Source organism: Peromyscus eremicus, chromosome 2 (genome assembly GCF_949786415.1).
Source record: "Peromyscus eremicus chromosome 2, PerEre_H2_v1, whole genome shotgun sequence".
In the NCBI taxonomy this organism is placed as follows: domain Eukaryota; kingdom Metazoa; phylum Chordata; class Mammalia; order Rodentia; family Cricetidae; genus Peromyscus; species Peromyscus eremicus.
In genome coordinates this window covers 27020490-27036692 of record NC_081417.1, presented here as the reverse complement: position 1 = coordinate 27036692, position 16203 = coordinate 27020490, and the positions used below count along the sequence as shown (strand labels likewise).

At 42.3% G+C, this 16203-nt stretch overlaps 1 protein-coding gene across 3 annotated transcripts; it reads right to left on the bottom strand.

Annotated features, from left to right (window-relative positions):
- Positions 1 to 399: 399 nt before the first annotated feature.
- On the bottom strand, positions 400 to 10041 carry Fabp12 (fatty acid binding protein 12). Of its 3 annotated transcripts, XM_059253945.1 has the most exons (6): positions 9989 to 10031; positions 9371 to 9480; positions 6269 to 6389; positions 4330 to 4502; positions 2162 to 2263; positions 400 to 537 (listed from the first exon to the last, which is right to left on the bottom strand). In XM_059253945.1, exons 3-6 carry the CDS (start codon positions 6339 to 6341, stop codon positions 487 to 489), a joined length of 399 nt encoding a protein of 132 aa, XP_059109928.1. In that variant the 5' UTR covers positions 6342 to 6389; positions 9371 to 9480; positions 9989 to 10031; the 3' UTR covers positions 400 to 486. The 3 variants fall into 3 exon arrangements, with proteins under 3 accessions (XP_059109928.1, XP_059109929.1, XP_059109927.1); XM_059253946.1 differs by lacking the exon at positions 6269 to 6389 and having other exon boundaries at positions 9989 to 10041; XM_059253944.1 differs by lacking the exons at positions 9371 to 9480; positions 9989 to 10031 and adding an exon at positions 8232 to 8362.
- Positions 10042 to 16203: the final 6162 nt, after the last annotated feature.

Sequence of the window (16203 nt, the reverse complement as noted above, 5' to 3'; positions counted from 1 at the left end):
AGTTTCTACAATCACACCAGGCCTGACTTGAGTTCCAATACAGGTAGAGCAGACTGCCCTCCATCATGGTGGCCATGCTTGTAATGTTCTTTGTAACACAGTTGGGCATTCAGATGGACTGTTCCTTAATTCTAAACGTGTCTTTCATGTTCAACTCTAGTGTAACACTATGTTTATTCAAAGATAATGTTATTTATCAATACAGTCAAGATCACATTTAATTAGTATACATATGCTATATTTATGGACAGAGGAAAATATCTGCATGCAATCCTCTCTGAATCCTGGCTGTGCATTGAGCAGACGAGGCTATCCCTTCTCACAGATTCTGTTACTAAACTCTACCATACAGCCAAATTTAAAAGGGGAGCCACATGTTGATATTTATGCAAGAAGTCATAAGATTTTACTTGGGAATTTTATTTAAATAACATTAGTAATTTGGGTCACAATTTGAGAACACCAAGACCTTGAGATTGAATGTTCTTATATTCTCTCGTACGTACGAGTACAGGTGACATTATTCAGTGCACTTTCCTGGAAGACAGAAGACAGAAATATTTCAGTAAAGCTGATAAAATTGACATCTAGGAAATATTAACTAAGCACTATCCACATATGAGAATTCTGGGAAGTTTGAAAAGAGATCTATATTAGATTATACAGACAGGTACTACTGGTTTATATATTATCCATCGTGGGTCTATATATACAGGCTATGCAAATATATATTTAGAGATTTGAAAAGAGAAGGGACTATAGTTTGGAATCTGAAGCTTTTATTTACGTATTTTAAGGTGCTACACCAAAGCATTTTTGCTATCTTGTGTACTGTCCAGTTTTTAAATAAGAATACTAACTTACATGGATATAGCATTGCATGGTTTTCAGAAAACAGACAAATTCAGTTCTCTCAGAAAGCCTTCTGAGATACCATTTAAGGAATTGTGATTCATGGGAAGATTAAATGACTTGTCCAAAGTTCTGGTTGACAGAGATAAAACCTTAAATTCTGAGTCTAAGTGTTCTTCCTAGAGAAATTAATTGCTACTATTGAACCATTGTTTGCCTATTGGCTAATGTTATTCTTTCTTTCTTCAAGACAGGGTTTCTCTGTGTAGCCCTGGTTGCTCTGAAACTCACTCTATAGATCAGGCTGGCCTTGAACTCACAGAGTTCCACCCACCTCTGCCTTCCAAGAGCTGAGATTAAAGGCATGGGCCACCACCATCCAGCAATAAACTCATTCTTTATCCTTTCCTTTTGATGTTACAAAAAATAAAATTCAGCCTTCCTTACAGCAAGAAAAATGTCCCGTATTAAGAGTGAGGACAGACCTTTGTTTTTTCCTCAATGCAGATCTTGTGTCTTTCCTTTGAACTATGTTACATTATGCCAGAGATTGCCAAAGATAGTTTTCTTTTTCTTTTTTCTTTTTTTTCCCATTGGTGCTGGTAGAGTTTGGGATAAGAATCATTGCCTGGATTCCCTCCCATCTCTAGAAGTGGGAAAGGTATCTGGGAAGCCTTGCTGAGAGAAGCAGAAGGGTTCAAAAAAAGGCTAATTGGCATTTAGCCAGGTGAGTTCTAATCCCAACACCTCCACACTAGCTTTCTGTGAGTAGGTACGTCAGTGTATGCATGACGTGTTTTCTGTTCTGTTCAATGGACTGGTGCGTCTTAGCTCACAGGATTAGAATGAGGATCAAGTCAAGAACAACATGGGGATGCTGTAGAGACACACACTTGCCCTGAGTCAGGTCTCCTCGCCCTTACACTGGGAAGCACTGCAGCACCTGAACTTCACACCTAACTTAAACCCTCTCTTCTTCTAAGCAGTGACAAATCACTCCTGCCCCGGGGCAGAGCACCACAGCAACCTTCCCTGCTGCTGAAGCCTTCATTGCACAAGTCTGCGCTTGCTTTCACTCATGCGTAAGTGGGAGAGCCAGGGACATGTTATCTTTCAAATCTTTTTAGAGCTTCAACTCCTCAATCCATATGCATTTCAAATTCTTATGAAGACATGGTTGTCTGCAAATGTTCCCGCTCAACTCTTGTAAGAGAAGCAAGACTCATTTTCTTGCTTTAGGATAGGCTACTTGGGTGCTTTTCTGATAGATGTTGTAGGAGCTGAGGAAAAAAAGTGAGAAACTGCTCACCACCACCATTTTCCCATCGACCAGCCTTCTGCGGATCATGGCTTCTTTGCCATCCCAGTCCTGAACTTGAACCAAGGAGTCGTTATCTAAGATTACTATATTCTGTAAAACAGAACCGAATTCAGGTTGACACATTTGAGCATTGATGTCTCTTAGAAGGGCCTAAATTCACATTTGTTGGGACACTGTGGATTTGAGATGATATTAAACTTTTTGTTTCAAAACCTTCCCAGCAGCACTTTGTTTGGTGATTCTTCCGGGAGAGGGGAAGATTTATAAGAATAAAAGTAATGACTTAAGGAAGAACTTTTATCTTTTACAGTCTAGAGAAGGTCTTATTTTTATCAATCAGAAATAAGCATCAGTTTCAACAACATGAAACTCATTCAAAAAGTCCCAATAAAGCTTAAAGGAGCAAAGTCCCCCATCCCTGTTCTTACCCATAGTATTTCCCATGGTATTTGTTTGTTTTAATTGCACTTTTCTCCTTAGTTTCTTTTAAAGATTTTATCACAGATATCTCAGATACCTTTATTAATTGTCTCAGGTCAAAATTCTTTCAATTTACATACACCGGAATTCTAAGTCTCCTGTTTATTTAGTAACTCTGTGTCAAAAGGGTACAATAATTCCTTTTATCAGAATGTTGACCTTAGTAGAGAGTAAGAGTCCTCTACTGAGGTCTTTCACTCAAACAGGAAGGATTTGTTGATCAGCTACTATCCACCAAACACTGGGCTCTGTGAAGCAGATGACAAATGCACAATCTAGTATGGGGAAAACTGAGAAGACACAAAATAAAACACAGGTAAAATGTATATTATAAACAGATGCTGTTTCAATTGGAGGCATGAGATGAACGTAAAAGTTATGTCACTTTCAGGCTACGCAAATGTGCAAAGGGACAATATAGCATCTCTTTCTCTTCCTTGTTGACTGTGGAGATCACGCTACCTACAATGGTGCAGTTACAAGGAATGAGGTATGTGAACCTCCTTTAGCCTGGGTCCCTGAGAAATTAAAAGCCTTACACACACACACACACACACACACACACACACACACACACCACCTCCTTATCTCTACCCCAACACTTCATATGGATTTTGAGTTAGAAATAATTCTCCATTGTGTTTTAGCCCTTGAAAACCTCAGATTCATGGGACTGGATTATAATTTCATCTCTATCAGCTAATACAAGTTGTGTCCATTGTAAAATTCCATGTGTGGAGCCTACAAAATGAAAGGGAGAACTTTTATTTTTGAGAGACTAAATACTGATTTAGGTAGACCACTCTCCAAATGTGGTCCCCTGAGCATTGCACCAGAATCACTGTCTACTGCGCATTTTCAGGTGCTCACCAAAGATTTCATCCCCTCCACCCAGGGGGAAACATAATGGGCAACTTCACAGGATCTAGAGCAACCTGGGAAGAGTCTTAATGAGGAATCGTCTCGATCAGTTTGGCCTGTGGGTGTGTCTGTGGGGGACTGTCCTGATGGCTAATTGATGTCAGAAGATCCAGAAGATTAGCTGATAGAGACGAGGTTATAATCCTGTACCATGAATCTGAGGTTCTCAATAGCTAAAACACAATGGAGAATTATTTCTAACTCAAAATCCATATGAAGTGTTGAAGTAGAGATAAGGTGTGTGTGTGTGTGTGTGTGTGTGTGTGTGTGTGTGTGTGGCTTTTAATCTCTCAGCCACGCATGGCACCATTCCTTGGGCTGGGGAAGGGAACGGGTGAACAGTCTAAGAAAGAACTAGCCGAGAACACGTTAGAAAGCAAGGATGTGTTTGTTTTCTCTCTGCTCTTGACTGGATGTGATGTGACTAGCTGCTTGAGTTCCTGCCTTGACTTCCCTGAAATGATGGACCATGACTTGAAATTGTGAGCCAAATAAATCCTTTCTTCTCAAGTTGCTTTTTGTCTCATTGGCAGAAATAAAACTAGAACAAGGAATAAAATGTACCTCCCACCTCCAAGGGATAAAATATAAAAATCTGGAGAGATCTTAATGTATATTTTCTTTCAACATCTTCAGGTTCAGTGTTTAGGCAAAAATTTGTTTAGGAAACCCTTGAAATGTATGTTGGCTGTTGCTGCCTAATACAACATTTCTAATTAAATATCAGTTCTCTGAAGGTCTGATGCAGGCCTCACCTTGTTTTTGCGGCCACTTGGTGTGATTTCCTCAAACTCCTCCCCCAGCTTGAAGGAAATCTCATTGTTTTTGAAGATGCTTTTGGTTTTGATGGTGATCACATCTCCATCTGCACTGATGGTCACGGTGGGTTTTGCCAGACAGCCCAGCTTCCTGTTGACTCTTCCTACTCCTAGAAGGAACATAATGGACACATAGTTACATGTGTTGTCGACTTCAAGGACTCGTTCTATTTGTACAATTCTTTCCTAAGGAGGAGGTTTCTTTCACGCTGTATGAGTTCAAATGCTTATTTTAATCGCATTTACTTATTTGTGTGTGGTGTATGTGTACATGTGCATGGGTTGTTTGTTCTCTACTACACTTTTTAAGGTTATACATTTTATTATTAAAAACTTTGCAAATAAATAAAAACATTACATACCAAAATTTACCAGACCCAAAGTTTTACACAACTCAGTATTACATATTTTATTGTAGCAAAATACATGTAACAAATTTATCATTAAATGTGACAATCAATGGCATTATCTGCATCGTGATGTTGTATAGCCAATTCTATAGAGGGTCTTAAATATATTATTAATGCATTAAATATATTGTTATTCACCTTTCCTTTCTTTTATATTTATGTCTCAGATATTTTAATGTAAGTACACACACACACATACACACACATAATATGCATCATCATGTATGAGATGCATATACCAAAGGTTATATTTTTGTCCCCCCATTGAAGACCGATTAGTTTATATTTTTGTTGCTTCAAATGCTGCTTCAGAGTTAACCTTGTGCATACAGTTTTGGGCAGTACATGTAGGAATGCTTTCAATAGAAATAGAATTCCATGGGCAACAATATCTAGGGTAGTTTTTGGGGTTTTTTTTGGTTTTGGTTTTTTTGTTGTTTTTGTTTTTGTTTTTGTTTTTTTGAGACAGGGTTTCTCTGTGTAGCTTTACGCCTTTCCTGGAACTCACTTTGTAGACCAGGCTGGCCTTGAACTCACAGAGATCCGCCTGCCTCTGCCTCCTGAGTGCTGGGATTAAAGGCACACTCCACCACCTCCCGGCAGTTTTGTTTTGTTTTGTTTTGTTTTGTTTTGTTTTGTTTTTAAGCAGGTGACTTGGGGAAATATTATAATGCAGTTTTCATGTTTTCTGTTGACATATAATCACAGCATAGATCATATTGGAAAATTGCTTCCAAATGATTCATATCCTAATTCCTGGAACCTGTGGGTATTTCCTTGTATGCTGAGGGGATGGAGGAGGTGAGGACTGTAAGGAGATTATCCTGGGTGGTGAGAGAACCCTCAGTGAGATCACAGTGTGCTCCTAAGAGAAAGCAGGCAGGTGATGAGATGATTCAGAGGGGAAAGAAAAGACTCATGACCTAAATTCAACATCAGCACCCACACAAGGTAGAAGGAAAGAACCAAGATTCCACAGAGATATCCTCTGACCTCTATACCACACCATGGCCCAGGTACCCACACAATTATAATTAGTTAATAATAATTTTTTAGAGGAAAGATGTATTAGACTACAGAAGAAAAAAAGGCAGAGAGAAAATGGCAACAGGAGTAGTCCTGGACTCACATTCCGAGGAATGCCAGCAGCCACCAGAAGCAAGAGGACAAAATTCACTAAAGATCAAAGCAAATGCTTATAAAAACAGTTACTTCTTAAAAGTATGTTTTTATCACAAATTATTCACTAAAATAGTTTTCTGTTCAATATATAATGTATCTGCACTGTGTTTCTATGGATCCGTGGAGATCCACTAATCTCAATCTACTTTGCACAGAACTGCATCTTGGTGGTGAATCAACATTGTTTTCTACGTGAAAGATTGCTCTTATTTCACACACAGCAAGTCATACACCATCAAAGTATCTTTCATACTGGATATGATGTGCACATAAACATGGCTCACCCAGTTCCTTCAAATAGTTTTCAAAGTTTTCACAAGAAACAGATTTCCATGTTCCTTGAAGCTGGTCCACCATCACGTCTCAGTGAAAACTGCTTCATATGGATGTGTGCATTGGTGTTCCCTGAAATGGGTTTGGAACTTGTTTTTAATACAATTCTGAATACAGAAAACTAGACGGAAAAGTGAGGAACTCCCACCTTTACGATTCAAAAGTTCTCTACGGCATCTAGAAGCCAGGATGGGAACAGACAGGCAGTAGCCTCCGGCGGGATTAGACATGGCTAAGCCAGCACTTACAGGGGGCTACCGCCCTTCTCCAGCACTGGCTACCACACAGATGATCCGAGTCCTCTTATGCCACAAGACTCCTGCGCCAAGATCTGCATCTGCGCACAGACGACTTGTGAAAAGCCACGATACTGGCTGGCTGGAGATTTTATTTTCTCTTATATTCTTCTTGACCATTTGGACTAAAAGCCAGAGAGTATGCATGTATAGTGCCTGACATTTGAAACTGAAAGCTGAGTCAGGCTTAGAACCACCATTGCATGCTACTGAGCAAAAGACTGTAATTAAAACAACAGGAAAAAGAGTAAGTTTTCCAGGGGCCTGGTCCGGTCGGTACTCATCAGCCGAGGCTTGCCTTGCTTGGACAGAACCCAACATTCTCAGCCAGCTCCTTAACTTAAAGTGGTTCTCTTCTTTGCAACCGGAGGTAGGACAGTAAACACATCAACTAGAGAACAGGACTGCAAATGGCTAATTGAAGGACAAATTCATTCTTAAATCCACCTGCCCCTGAGGACTTCCTGCTGGGTTCTAAGCAATGCTTGGATAATCTATATGTTAGCATATGACCACTAAGAAATGTGGATGTTACACATTCCTTAAGACAGAAAAGGTGGTAAAACTTTTGTAATTCCCATTAAAGTGTTCAATTTCCAAAACCCACAATAACTACGAAGATCATTAACCAGTTCAGCTGTTTTCCTAACAATTATTCAACAAACATAAATGGAGCAACTAGTGTTACATGCCTAAGAAGACTAAGAGACTTTGTGTATGCTATTAATTAAATACCCCAGCTATAGAGGTAAGGAGACAATAACATTTTGGTTGGTTCTTTCCTGAGTTAGGCAACTTGACATCATGATTTATATATTTATATATATTAATGTATAAATATTGTAAGTTTATGTTCACCCCATGTAGCAGTCATGAGTAGTAGGCAAAAAAATGACCTGGTGGTTCTCAAATAGAAGGCACTGCAATTCCTCTGTTGAACATGCTACTACACGTGTTATTGTCCCTCCTGACCAAGACATGATGCTGGAATGATGTTGCTCTGTGGCTGATGACTTAGGCATTCCGAGGTGCCAGTGGCTGAGCCATGACACAGAGTTCAGGCATAACTTCTGTCTCTCGCACCCGACTCCTCTCTTCATGAGGCGGCATGTCAAGTTCAAGCACTAGCTAAGCTTCAATGGCAAGGTTGCTTAGTCGACTTGGTTATTCAAGTGATGGATCCTTTCTGGTGTTCATTAATACAAGTCGATCATCTACATTCCATTCTGCACCAGCCATGCTTGTCTGCCATTCTCCAGCCCATCCTCCCGGATTTCCGACCAGCCTCTGTAGTCTGTTACTATGTGTGTATTCCTGTCCCAAGTCACTGCTCCATCCACATGAACGAGGTGACCGATACACCACTCTGTCCATGGAAACCATTTCCCCTCACTACTTCTTAAGCCCCCTCCCACTCTCAAAGTAATAAAATATTGGCCATTGCCACTTGCTCCCAACACTGAGCTGGCTAACACATAGAGCATATGTTCAGGATTTACCTCCCGATTTTGACTGGCTGTACCCCTTCCCATATTGTTCTGGTACCATCTGCAGGTGGGGGGCTTCTGGTATTGAGATATGTGACATAGGAGTCAGGGCTGCTTGCTCATGAGGTTACCTTGTGACTTTTGGACTTCCTAAACTTGCTCTCAGACACAGTTTAGTCCTGTGGTGGACTGCTGCTGGGCCTGCGTGGGTAACGACTGTGCATCTGTAGAGACCAGCTCATAATGGATAGTTCCATTCCCTGTGGAGTCCTCTAGCTCAGAATTCCATCACTACTTAACTACCTAACACAGGAACTCTATCAAAATGCACCTATGTTTCTGTTGATGATGGTGTGCCATTGCCCAGCAACACCAGAATTTCATGTTGTAATGTTCCCATACACACCCTGGGCCATCCTGTCTCTTTCCTGCTACTAATGATCCAGCATTGGAGGGTTTGTCAATCTTAAGGCTCAAGTTGTTTACTGTCACCCCAACTTTCTGCAGATCCCCCTCATGCATGCTGCTCCACTCAAAGCAAGAAGACTGTTTCATTGGCAACACAGTTGGGGGCCCATTCCTTGATTACATCACCACCACGAACCAAGAGTTTCTACAGAATGTTAGTAGAAGAGGTGAAATACAGCAATTTGTATTTTGGAGAGATGACTGTAAGTGGCCTTGACTAAGCTGGACCCTTAGACTCCATGAGAATAGAAGGACTCTCAATAATTTTGAAATATATTTTATTTTTTAGTTGTATGTGTGTATCTGTGTGTGGCTATGTGTACATGAGAGCAGATGCCCTCAGGGTCCAGAGGTGTTGGATCCATTTGGAGCATGAATTACAGGTGGTTGTGAGCCATCTGATGTGGGTGCTAAGAACCAAACCTAGGTCCTCTAAAAGAGAAGTGTATGGTTGTAAGCACTGAGCCATCTCTCAATCCTCAGGACTATGTTTTGTTGTTCCTTTTCCTTTGTTGGGGGTATTCTTTTGTTTTTGTTTGATTCAAAGCCTCACTATATGGACCTGGGTGGCCTGAAAATATCTATGTAGACCAGGCTGGCCTCACATACACAGAAATTCCTCTGCTGCCCCAGTGCTGGGAGTCAAGGGGATGTGCCACCACACCCAGCTTATCACCATTGTCAACCCCACACTCTGAATTTCACATGTCTTACCAATGCCTCCAGCATGTTAGTCACTCCTTGTTTATCCCTCTGCCCCACAGGGTGTTGTGCATCAGTTGTCCACATAGGTCAGTTTCACCTGGCTGTATGATGACAGAGACCAGAGGTTTATCCAGCCCTGGGACCAAGGTGTACATATACTCTCTGCTTCATGGAAATGCAGTTTGTCATTATCTTTTCCAGTCTTTTCTGGTTGGGACAGAGAAGGACAAGCAGTCAGTCACTATCAGCAACTATGCAGTAAGGATGAGCTAATTCGTGCTAGGGAGAAGCCCCTCAAGCAGAGCCAGCCATGGCATAGGTGTAATCTGAGTTTGCAGGAGTCTTTAGTCATCCTCCAGGATGTGTGTGTGGCACGCCAGCACAGTGTGTTAAATGAGGCACGTGCTGCACACCGCTTCCTATGTTCCTCAGCAGCTGCAGAGTGGCATGGACATCTGCCGTTTGTCCCCATCACCATTACTAAATACACTTTTATTTTTGCTTCTGCTGGGAATCAAGCTTGGAGCCTTAAATATGATAGGTAGACATGCTACCATCGAGCCACATTCCCAGTTCCCAGATACAACATCATTTGATCTACTATTATAGCCAGGGCAGGAGAGGGGTGAGGTTGGGGAGGTGCAGGAATGTGCCCCCTGTTAAGGTAGTTATATTCTTAGCCTGGCAGTAAAGTGCTGCCAGCTGGCCCACTTACCTTCAGATTCTCTTCATCCCCTCTGTTATCAATGAGCCAAACTCCATGGCAACCATAGAAGAGCAACTGAAACTTAGTGACTCTGTGGTCTCTCCCATTGGTGCGTCCCTAATTGCCCCATAAATGATGTAGCTTCTGGACTTATGGGGCATACTCCTCTGATTTTCTACACACACACACACACACACACACACACACACACACACACACACACACACTTTCCATAGGAAGATATAGAGACGATAATGACCTGCAATAAATCTTAAAACTTGACCACAAAGGAGATGAAAGCCTCACCATACAAGATTTCCATCTTCTGGCACACTGAATTTGAGTTATTTCAGCTAAGCCGCTTGAAGTACTTTAAAGCTGGACAAGCACAATTAGCCCTTCAGAGCCTACTGATTGAAGATCCCCACACTGTCTTTCCTTTCACAGGGGGACTTGAAAGAGACACACAAAATGCTCCCAGCATTATGAAAAATTTAAAACTGTGCTGAATCTCCCCATTCTTTCATATGAATGCCTAGCAATGTAACAGGAAGCTATAGAATAGGTATTTTATTGGTTTGCAACATTCATAATATAAAACAATCTTACAAATCTATAACATGTTATTTTTAACTTTTAAACTACATTTGAAACATGAATTCATTCAAGAAATATTTGGAAATTCATTCCAAAGTCTGATTTGGATTCTTTCTTTTAAGCATATATAAGAAGGAATTAAGAACAGAATAACAGTTGATTATATTCCAGGGGACGTAAGGCTCCAAAACCATAAGCATTTTTAGACATAATAAATAACATCAAAACTACCAGAAAAAAGAGAAAGCATTAGAAAAAACTGTTGTTGTCTTCCTCTTACCAAGAATAGTTGTCTATTTAGCAAGACAAGGATTCTATATAATACCTGTAAGGTCTATTAATAGTGAGCAGTGTTTGGAAAATTACAATTATTTACTCTGTATCAGATTTCTAAGTTTTCACTGCCGTGTCAATAAGAATGTATGGCTCTTCTTTAAATGATTTGGGGGATTATAATTACATCTTTTTCCTCTTTCCTTTCCTCTCCCCAAACCCTCCCATGTACCCCCTCCTCTTCCTTCTTTAATTGTTGTTACAAATATATATGTGTATATATCTTCCTTAATGCATAAATGCAACCTGTTCAGTCTATATGTATGTTCTCAGGACTGACCACTTGGTATCAGATAACCAACTGGTGTGCTCTTCCTTGGGAAGGACTGTTTCTCCTCCTTTCAGCATTTCTGAGTTGCCTGTGGTTTTTTGTGAAGGGTTGGGGTCTCATGGGATTTCTTCCATCCATGTTACCATGTCTATTCACATTGTGCTTGCTGAGGTCATGTTTAGGCAGCCATGTTGGTGAGACTTTACGGGCATAGCTTCTGACATTTCTAGGAGACACAGTCTCAGAACAAATCCCCTCCCTGGTGGTCTGGCTCTTACACTCTTTTTTCTCCTCTTTGACAATGATCCCTGAGCCTTAGGTGTAGGAGCTGTGCTGTATATTTCCGGTTGGGACTGGACTCCAGAACTGCATTTGATTTCCTTCTATTGTTGCAAAGAGAAGTTTCCTTGAGGAGGGTGAAACCCGCGCTGATCTACAGGTCTAAGGACAAATGTTTAGAATGTAGTTAGGGATGATGCTGATTTAGTAAAGTGGCAATTGTAGGTTCTCCTCCAAGTTTCACGACTTCATTGGTCCTGAGTGGTTGCCTAGGTTTCCAGTATCAGGCATAATTTTTTTTCTGTTTGAATGTATCTTAAGTCCAAGTAGAGAGCTGTTGGTTACTGTCAAGTATGTATGGCACTACCGCACCAAGGTATGCATGTACTACTGCTGCGTGTTGTGATTTGTAGGCATCATAGCTAGGAAGGGCTGGTGGTTGCTTCCCTCCTTTGGAAGCTTGTGTGGCGCCTTCTGGTACTATGACAGCTAGTCCTTACGGAGGAGGCTTTCAAGTCAGTTCTGGCTGAGGGGCCTCTGAGCCTTGTGTCTGATATACATGGTGTCTTCAGAAACAGGGGCTTACCTTTCATATCTGGGGAAACTCGAGGGAAAGAGCAACTTGTAATATTTGGGGAGTCTTTGGACAACCCTAACAAACAACTCAAAAGGGGGAGAAGGGGGCTTCTCATGCCCGGTGTCAGGGTTTTTGTTGAATGATCTACGGCTCTCCTGAGGAGCACTGTCAGCCCAGATTAAGTAGGTATTTTTAAGAAGATGCTGGTAAACTGAACCATGCAGGAAATCTAGCCAACGCATGTAAATGGCTTTATTAGATACAGACATGGAGATGGTCTCGTGTTACAATAGCAAAGTGTAGTTGCAACACACAGTACTGACTTGAAGAGCTAACAGATTCATCATCTGGCTCCTCGACAAAAAAAAGTTTCTCAGCCAGGTGTGATGACAAAATACAATACTAGTACATGAGAGGCTGAGACAGGAGGATTGCCATGAATTTGAGGCCAGCTTGAGCTACATAACAAGACCTTGCAAGCTTTCCTTACTTCGGATAGAAGAATCATAGCACACGTATGTCATCTACAGATTTTTCATCAAAACACTTCTGCCAGGCGTGCTGACACATATCTTTAATCCCAGTACTTGGGAGGCAGAGACAGGTGAGTTTGAGGCAGACTTGGTCTACGTAGTCCCAGAACATCCAGGGTTACATAGAGAGACTCTGTCTTAAAAACAAAAACAAGAGAGAGAGAGAGAGAGAGAGAGAGAGAGAGAGAGAGAGAGAGACAGACAGAGACAGAAAGAGAGATTTTTATAATTATGCCATGGGTAAGGACAACAGAAATGTCATAAAGTCTGGCATTTTGTAAAAGTTACATGAAAGAGTTATCAGTCACATATGGATGGGTTTTTTTAAAGTTAGTGTTGGTGCTGTGAGGCAGAAAGATATAAGAATTTAAAAATAATTGACTAGGAAATAAATAGGGCAAAAATCCCTGCTGTCTGCTTTTTCCTGGGGCTAACACAAGTAGCCAAAGAAGCTGCTAATTTATAAAGCTCCCTTCAAAAGTAGCCCTGGGTATCTAAAGCCCTGCTTTAGACACTTTAATGGTATTAAACCTTCCAGCTGATCATGCAGTTCTAATGGACTTAGATCAAAACCATGCTGTAAAAGGAAAACCTTCAGAATGATTCCATAAAACTTACCAAAAGTAAGGGAAGTCTAATACAAAATCAGTGTTGGAGCAAAAATAATAACGATAATAACACGCTACGTAGCTGCAGGGTTCTGTTACACTGGCTGCCTTTGTAGGAGTAAGAGTGTTGAGGAAACTTGGAACAAGCGTAGTCCTGCCTGGTCATCCCTCAGCATTTGCTCACTGAGAACAGCAGAGAACAATAGCAACTTAGGTGTTAGGAGGCCCTGAGCAGTTTTCATCGGCCGTGTCAAAGGAGCAGCTTTTGGGGGCACACTGGCAGCTGAGCAGAATAACTGGCACTGGCCATTCACAGGCATCAGTCAGGCATCAGGGGCACTGCTTGGCACCCATACTCTCCATATACCTGTGTGATATTTTCAGTGGGGTTGGAGGTCCCAGTAGGGTGGAGTGTGTCCTTCCCAAAGACTTACATGTTTAAGCTCTAACGCTAGTACTTGTAAATGTGACCTTGTTTAGAAAGGGAATTTTTACAGAAGTAATTAGCTCAACATGAGGACTTTGGGATTCAGGCACACATCAAACACAATCAGGCATGTCCTTGTAAAAGAAAGGGATGAAGGTTTGAGACAGAAGAAAGGGGTACACGAAGAGTGACAGGAAGTCATGAGCCAAGGAGAGCCAGAATCCAGCAGTGGACTCTGTTCCAGGGCCCTGGAGGCTGTTTGATAGTGTACTTCTGGCCTCCATCGCTGTCCTGTCCCACCGCCCTGCCAACACATACATACAGCCCAGGGCTGGGCATGGCACCCAGAGCCTCCTGCATGCTAAGCACACGTTCTAACACTAGCCCCGAAAGTTGGACACCAGATGTTGCTCGAATTTCTAAAAGTCTTATAATTAAGAACCCAGAGCCAGATATTGGGGTAAATGCTGAAAGATCAGAGAGACACAGGAACAAGCCACTGCCATGTCTCACCTCACCAACTCTACGAATCCTGTTTGAAAGCCTCTGAGTCCTCAGCTGAAAAAGCTCTCTAGCCAGAAAAAAAAAAAAAGGCTTAGTTCCTGTCTCCTCATGCCTTATATACTTCCCTTCCCCCAGCCATTTCACTTCCTTCCTAGTGCTGGGATTAAAGATTTGTGCCACCACTGCCTGGCTCTGTTTCTCTCTTAGACTGAATCAATCTCATGTAATCCAGGGTGGCTTTGAACTCACAGAGATCCAGATGGATCGCTGCCTTGTGAGTGCTAGGATTAAAGGTGTGTGTCACCACCACCTGGCTTCTGTGTTTAATCTAGTGGCTGGCTCTGTCCTCTGATCCTCAGGCAAGCTTTATTTGATGCACACTATAGCACCACATGTGGGCCTTTCCTGCATTAATGATTGTTATGGCAGGACCCTCTCTTGAGGGTACCACCACTAGGCAGGTAGTCCTCGCTTCTATAAGAAAACAAGCTGAGGAGCAAGCCTGGAAGCAGCCTTCCTCCATGGTCTCTGGTTCAGGGCCTGTATCTTCCAGGTTCCTGTTTGAGTTTCTGCCCTGGCTTACCTCAGTGATAGACTGTGACGGCAAAGTGTGAACCCAATAAACCCCATCCTCCCCAAGTTCCATGGTCACAGTGGCTTATCACTGCAACATAGAGTAACTAATACTAAAATCATTGCTACAGCTCTAGATTTTATCCCTCCTTCCACATCCAACCAGTTTGTTCGCTTTTAAAAATCTGCATCCTACAACTTCGCTGGGCATATATTGAAAGACTCAAGATTTAGACCAGAAAATAAGTCCACGGATGCCGGTAAGCAGTATTGAGCTGTGATCCCTCTGTCACAGGATTTCAGCTAATTCACACTGGGGCCAGAATTGGCCGGCTGATGCTGTGTGCTTCTGAGAAGTCATGTGATTCAGACAAATCGGCAATCATGTGGAGGCTTCCTGGTGGGAAGAATAAAGGATGAGAGGTCTGAGCCAGGTGGCCTGAGGCCTGTGATTCAGACCTGCTGGGTTCCCATGCTTTGCAGCTCTGGCTTCCTGGGGCGGAAGCTGCTAGAACCCAACTGCTGCCAGCATTATCCATAGACCTTCACTAAGTGACACTTCATCCAGCTGCTGGAGAATAGCAATGGCCTTAGGGCTTCCCCAGCATGGCTTGTGTTAATGAAAAGGCCAACTCCTATAAACCACCCTAAGCCTTCTTAATCAGAATGTAGGGTTAGGCCTGAGAATATATATTCTATCGCTAGAGTTTTTCCCAGATGATTCTGATTCATGTCTAAGGCCCAGCAATTAAACCACTGCTCTAGACTAGGGGTTCCCAGGCTGTGACTGCGGTGACTAGTGCTAATTGTCAACTTGATGGCCTCCAGGGTCACCTGGGAGACAGTCTGGGGGTGCCTATGCGGAATTATCTTGATGGTGTTCACTGGTTCCAGAAACTCCATCTTCACTATGGGGGTGACCATTCCCTGGGCAGGGGATCTTGGGATGTCTAGAACTGAGAGAAGAGCTGTGCAGTGGCAAGCAGGAATCTGTAGCTCTCTGTTTCTACAGATGCCAGGTAAGCAACTTCCTCAAGGCCCTGCCCAGGCCTTCTTAGGATGAACTGTAGTTAGAACTGTGGGCTAAAGGAAACCTTTCTTCCTTAAGTGCTTTTGTTGGGGTGTTTCATCTCAGCAGTAGGGCAAAGCTCAGGCAGTGTTCCTTAGGTCCAACAGCAGCACCTAGAAAGACAAATCTTGACCCTGTCTTCAGCCTGCTAAATCAGAAACTCTGGGAAAGGGGCCTAAAAACTGGTACTGTAAACGAGTTCTTCAGGTAATACGGACTCATGCTGAAGATTGAGACGCCATCCGCTATACTGAGACTCATTTACAGAGACCAGTAAGGAGAGAGAACACTAGCAACTTAGGAACTGAGCAGACATTCCCTTGCTGGGTGACCCAGAGTGGCATCCATTGATCTGATACACATGAGTGCCATGAGAAACATTTGGTCTCTGTGTCTTCCTGCTGAATACCCAGAAATCAAATGAGTCATAATGTAATACCTGGCCTAGAAGGA

Coding starts and splice junctions, on each gene's coding strand:
- Fabp12 (XM_059253945.1), bottom strand. CDS start 6,341: ATGGTGGACCAGCTTCAAGGAACATGGAAATCTGTTTCTTGTGAAAAC. Junction 4,503..6,268: donor AAACTATTTGAAGGAACTGG/GTGAGCCATGTT, acceptor TGTTCCTTCTAG/GAGTAGGAAGAGTCAACAGG. Junction 2,264..4,329: donor CAAGTGGCCGCAAAAACAAG/GTGAGGCCTGCA, acceptor TCTGTTTTACAG/AATATAGTAATCTTAGATAA.